At 34.4% G+C, this 4,767-nt stretch overlaps 1 protein-coding gene across 3 annotated transcripts; it reads right to left on the bottom strand.

The window, feature by feature from the left end:
* Positions 1-304: 304 nt before the first annotated feature.
* On the bottom strand, positions 305-1,642 carry LOC9299368 (40S ribosomal protein S13-1). 3 transcript variants are annotated; one of them, XM_021019841.1, is made up of 5 exons: positions 1,507-1,642; positions 1,348-1,420; positions 928-1,045; positions 655-841; positions 305-559 (listed from the first exon to the last, which is right to left on the bottom strand). In XM_021019841.1, the coding sequence occupies exons 1-5, from the start codon at positions 1,527-1,529 to the stop codon at positions 526-528; spliced, it is 435 nt and encodes a 144-aa protein (XP_020875500.1). In that variant the 5' UTR covers positions 1,530-1,642; the 3' UTR covers positions 305-525. The 3 variants fall into 3 exon arrangements, with proteins under 3 accessions (XP_020875500.1, XP_002863212.1, XP_020875503.1); XM_002863166.2 differs by having other exon boundaries at positions 928-1,066; positions 1,507-1,636; XM_021019844.1 differs by having other exon boundaries at positions 530-609; positions 645-841; positions 928-1,066; positions 1,507-1,641.
* Positions 1,643-4,767: the final 3,125 nt, after the last annotated feature.

Raw genomic sequence — 4,767 nt, 5'->3', positions numbered from 1 at the left:
GAAAAAAGACCAAATCGCCGAGGAGAAGTTGCATTCAAAAAACAGATGATCGTGAGACTCAAGGGCGGAGCTGGATAAGACACACGTGGCTGGAATAGACATCCCCCAGTGCCTCAGCCTATCCCTTGTTCGAAGCCTTCCTCGCAATGCAAGCCAAGTAGAGAAAGCAAATCGAGGGACAGCCTCTTTAAACCAGACTACACTGCTCCAAGGAACTAAAGGAGAGTGAGAACGAAGCTATTCCCAAGTGGCCTTAGCAGAGAAGATACGCGACGAAGCACCAGTCGCATTACACCACAAAAACTGGTTTATACCACTCTATTTTCATGCTATTTTAGAAAATCTAACTAGATCATGGTTGCAACAAAATACTTAAGAAGGATAACACTATGTAAGTACTGTGTGAAGCTTTTAATCTATAAAGTGTGATTTTTGCGTTAAAAAAAATCAAAATCCCATTGCAATGGGGTCAATGAAAATGGTTGTTCTTCAAGGACTTAAATCAACTCTATGTTATTGCGCTTCTTAAGCCACAAGTGTGCTTGCAGTAGTAGACTCGCTGCAAAAGCAAGAAAAAAAGTAGGATCAATATTCAAAAGTATCGATCATCGACATCTTTATGAAAACTCTTTGAATGTTGTTTTAAGTACTTACTACTTCCAAACGGGAGGAAGCTTTTTGGTCTTCTTGTAATAACGAGCAAGTCGATGGATTCTACTCTCAAGAAGAATCAACCTAAACTTAGAATCCTTATCTTTTCTGCTCCTCTCAAGATGCTTACGGATAGCAACTGCTTTCTTGATAAGATGATACAGATCTTCAGGAATCTCAGGAGCAAGACCTTAATCAAAAAATTAAAAGAACTCTTAGTCTATACCAAACAGACACTAAAGAAGACTCTTGACGACAGGATAAAAAAAAAAATACCATGAGCTTTGAGAATTCTAAGAGTCTTGCTTCCGGTAACACTTTTCACTTGCGCGATTCCGTGAGAATCACGAAGAATAACACCAATGTGAGATGGTGTCAATCCTTTCTTAGCAATCTTGCAAATGGACTCATCAACCTATACAGATCGATCAACACAAACCACAAATTACTCTCAAAGCAACATCAAGAGACCATCAAACACAATTACATTACTTATATCAACAGATTAAATCTCTTAAAGAAACATTATCACATTAACAAATTCAGTGAATCTCAACAACAAATAATCACATTAAGGTTATAGAAACTCCTAAAACTTGTTCTCAAATCCTAAATGCAGATAATTCTCAGCTTCTATCCTAAACAACGATTAAAGCAAATGCTCATAAGAATCAAATTTCGACGAATCTTACTTACGTCTTGAGGTGGTCTCGTGACCCAAGACGGTGATGTTCCCTTACACAGCAAAGCAGAAGCTGAGAATCCCTTACTACACAAACACAAAAACAGAGATATAAGAGAGAACTAGTATGAAATAGAAATCAATTCTTAATCAGATACGAGGAAGAAACAAACCCTCCACTGTACATACGACCCATGACGGCGACGGTGAACGGAGCTTTCTCTTCTATGAGATCCTTCTTCCTCCGGGAACGATTGCGTTTAAGTTAAATCCAAGCCTTAATTTGCTTTCTATGTAATCGTTTTATCTCCAAAACCCCTTATGGGCCTTTTTATAGGCCCATTATAAATGAAAAGCTACAATAAACGGAAGTATTAAATGACGTCGTTTCAGGCTCTTTCAAATGTTGGGTTCTTAATTTCTTGCTCCAAACTCAAAATTATTTCCTAGGTGAATATTTTATGGGAAAATTAGAAATAAAAGATAAATATTTAAGTATTTGTCCATATATGAATTCTATGAACAAATATCAACTATTCCTAAACTACTCCTTGCATAAGATTAAACCAATTGTTTCAAAAGTAATTAAGAAAAATATGTATTAAAATGATAAAGAAGACATGAAGATATATAAAATGTCAAAAATATATTATTTTGTTTTCGTTTTAGATGGATATAATTTGATCTATAAAGTTTAGAATATGTCTTCTGAAATTAGAATGTATATTCTATACACTCTACATGTTCTACAAAATTTAGATTATGTATTCTACACACTCTACATGTTCTACAAAATTTAGAAGTCATTTCTGTTCTACGGTATTTAGAATACTAGTTTCTACGACTTTTAGAATACATATTCTATACTTTGTTCTTTGTTCTACAAAAATTAGAATATGTTTTCTAACATTTACTCATGTTCTAAGAATGTTAGAAAACATATTCTTAAGATTTTTTTTTATTCTATAAAAATTAGAAAGTACATTCTATCTAATTTAGATTGAAAAAAAAAATCTTAAAATATGGAAATTGAATATAGTGAATTTGATTACATCTGCAAATTACAGAAGTTGAATTCTGAATACTTTAAAATTCTTTATACCTAAGTGAATAGATTATAACACAAATTAGAATTTTTCTTTATACTTCACACTTTTTCCTATAGATTACGCTTAATTTCTTGTCTCAAAACCCAGAAAATTAGTTGAATTTTGAATACTTTAAAATTCTTCATACCTAAGTGAATCAAAACCCGGAAAATTAGTTGAATTTTGAATACTTTAAAATTCTTTATACCTAAGTGAATAAATTATAACACAAATTAGAATTTTTCTTTATACTTAACACTTTTTCCTATAGATTACGCTTAATTTCTTGTTTCAAAACCCGGAAAATTATAGTTGCGCTCCATAAAAAAATTGAAATCAAGAGAGAGAGATAGAGAGAGAGATTGAAGAAGAGGAAGGAAAAAACATTATTTAATATGGCGCTATTAGAGAGGAGAGAACAATTACGAAAGCTTAACTTTGATGAGCAAGAGAATCAAAGAAGAAGAGGATATGAAATTATCTACGGCAAAACAAATAATGGAATGTAAATAAATGTTGATTTTGTCCTATATTTTTTCCAAATTGTTTTTAGAAAGAAATCAATTTAATTTTAAATTTTTTTAATAGTTTAGTAAGAATTTAAAAGACTAGGGGCATATTGGGATTTTAATTATATGAAATCATATATGACCAATATTAAAGTATATATGACCAATCATGAATATAGAATGCATAGATGGACAATAGTTTAATTATTTGTCCTTTATTTCCAATTTTCCCATATTTTATTATCACTCTATTTGTTATTGTTAGGTTCATAAATTGAGTTTTACATGTTAACAATAGTCTTTACATTAGGCATGTCGCATGTGACTATTATTCGGGATCCGCTCCGATCAAATCCAAAAAAACAGCATATCCGCTGAATCCGGATAGTGATTAATGGATCCGGAAAAAAACGAATTTGAATATCCTTGATTTTAACGTTCGGATATCCGGATTTGGATCATTTAAAAAATATTAAAAATTATCAAATATTGATATTTATATTTTACAAAATTGATCAAAATAAATTTGCAATACTTTTATTTTATAGTATCATATTTTATTTTTCTATAAATACATTATAATATTTTAATTTTATCATTATTTTAGTATTTTTTTCCTTTTAGTTATTTTTAACGGATCTGGATATCCGCAGATATCTTGATGTTTGGACGGATATCTGAAGTTTAGATATATGAAACCGGAAAGTTAAAAGTCAGATCCATGTGGATGTCGGAATCCGCAATACAATTTTAAGATGTGTGTCGGGTCGTCTAGCCTTGCTAATTCGAATAACAATCGTGAAAAAGAAAACAAAAGAGTGAAGTATATGTATCTGTTTATTGCTCAAGAATTCCGTCCCTCATACAATGGTTTTCGCTTTCTATTTATAATTACATGATTCGAAACCGAAGTCGCTCATCAAGCCGCAGATCTCACCTTCATTATTGCTTCCGTTTCGAATCTTCCCGATCTAGCAGATCCCGTGCAACCCGCTTTTCATTTAACTCGTGAGATCCCGACGTTTCACTCGAACTGGGCTGCAACTTATTGGGCCGCTCTTTTCGTCCCCTAGACCGGGCCGACGGCCCACTTCGTCTTATTGATCCACTATCTTTCCGGGCCGGATCCGAACTGCGGGATCCGACACCAACAGTTTGCCCCCCAAGTGTTCCGAAGTATTCACTTCGAGATACTTTAAATAACAAATTCTTCTCGGGCTCGGAGATTTCGTAATTAATTCCGCTTTCCCCGGGATTTGGTTCCTCGACCGAAGTGACGTTTCGAGATCTTAGGGTATAGATTTTCCAGCGGATCGAGGGATTCTTCTCGGGATGAGGGCGGCGTTTCGAGTTCCTAGGGTTTCCATATTCCCGCTAGAGACTCCTATAAATATTCGTTTGGACTCCTCGGGTTCTGTACAACCGCTTCAAGCTCATTCATACTTCGTCGTCTGCTTATTTAAGGTACCGAACCCTCTCCTCTTTTCTCTCTTAACACTCTTCCGATTACACTTAGTTCTTGCTATTTAGTTTTGGATTCGTGTTAGTTCACCGCCCTAGATTAGTTCCGTGCTAGATTTAGGCCAGAAATCTAAAAGATTTCTCAGATTTTCAGCCCTCTGCTCCGAAATCGTTCGCTGTTCTTCATCTCCTCTGCCGTGTTCTTGATATTCCGGTGAATCGCAACCGTCTTCCGAAGAACATCGACCGCTTAATCTTCCCGGTTTCTGGGTTTTCACGAAGATCTTCGAAGTTGTTCTTGAAGCGTTTTTTGAAGTTATTTCCAAATCTTCAGTTCCAGATCTTCTCACGCTTCCAGATTTTCCTTGATTGTGTT

The sequence above is a fragment of the Arabidopsis lyrata genome, assembly GCF_000004255.2.
Source record: "Arabidopsis lyrata subsp. lyrata unplaced genomic scaffold ARALYscaffold_9, whole genome shotgun sequence".
NCBI lineage: Eukaryota > Viridiplantae > Streptophyta > Magnoliopsida > Brassicales > Brassicaceae > Arabidopsis > Arabidopsis lyrata.
The sequence above is the reverse complement of the archived record's forward strand: the minus strand, read 5'-3'. Positions and strand labels throughout refer to the sequence as shown.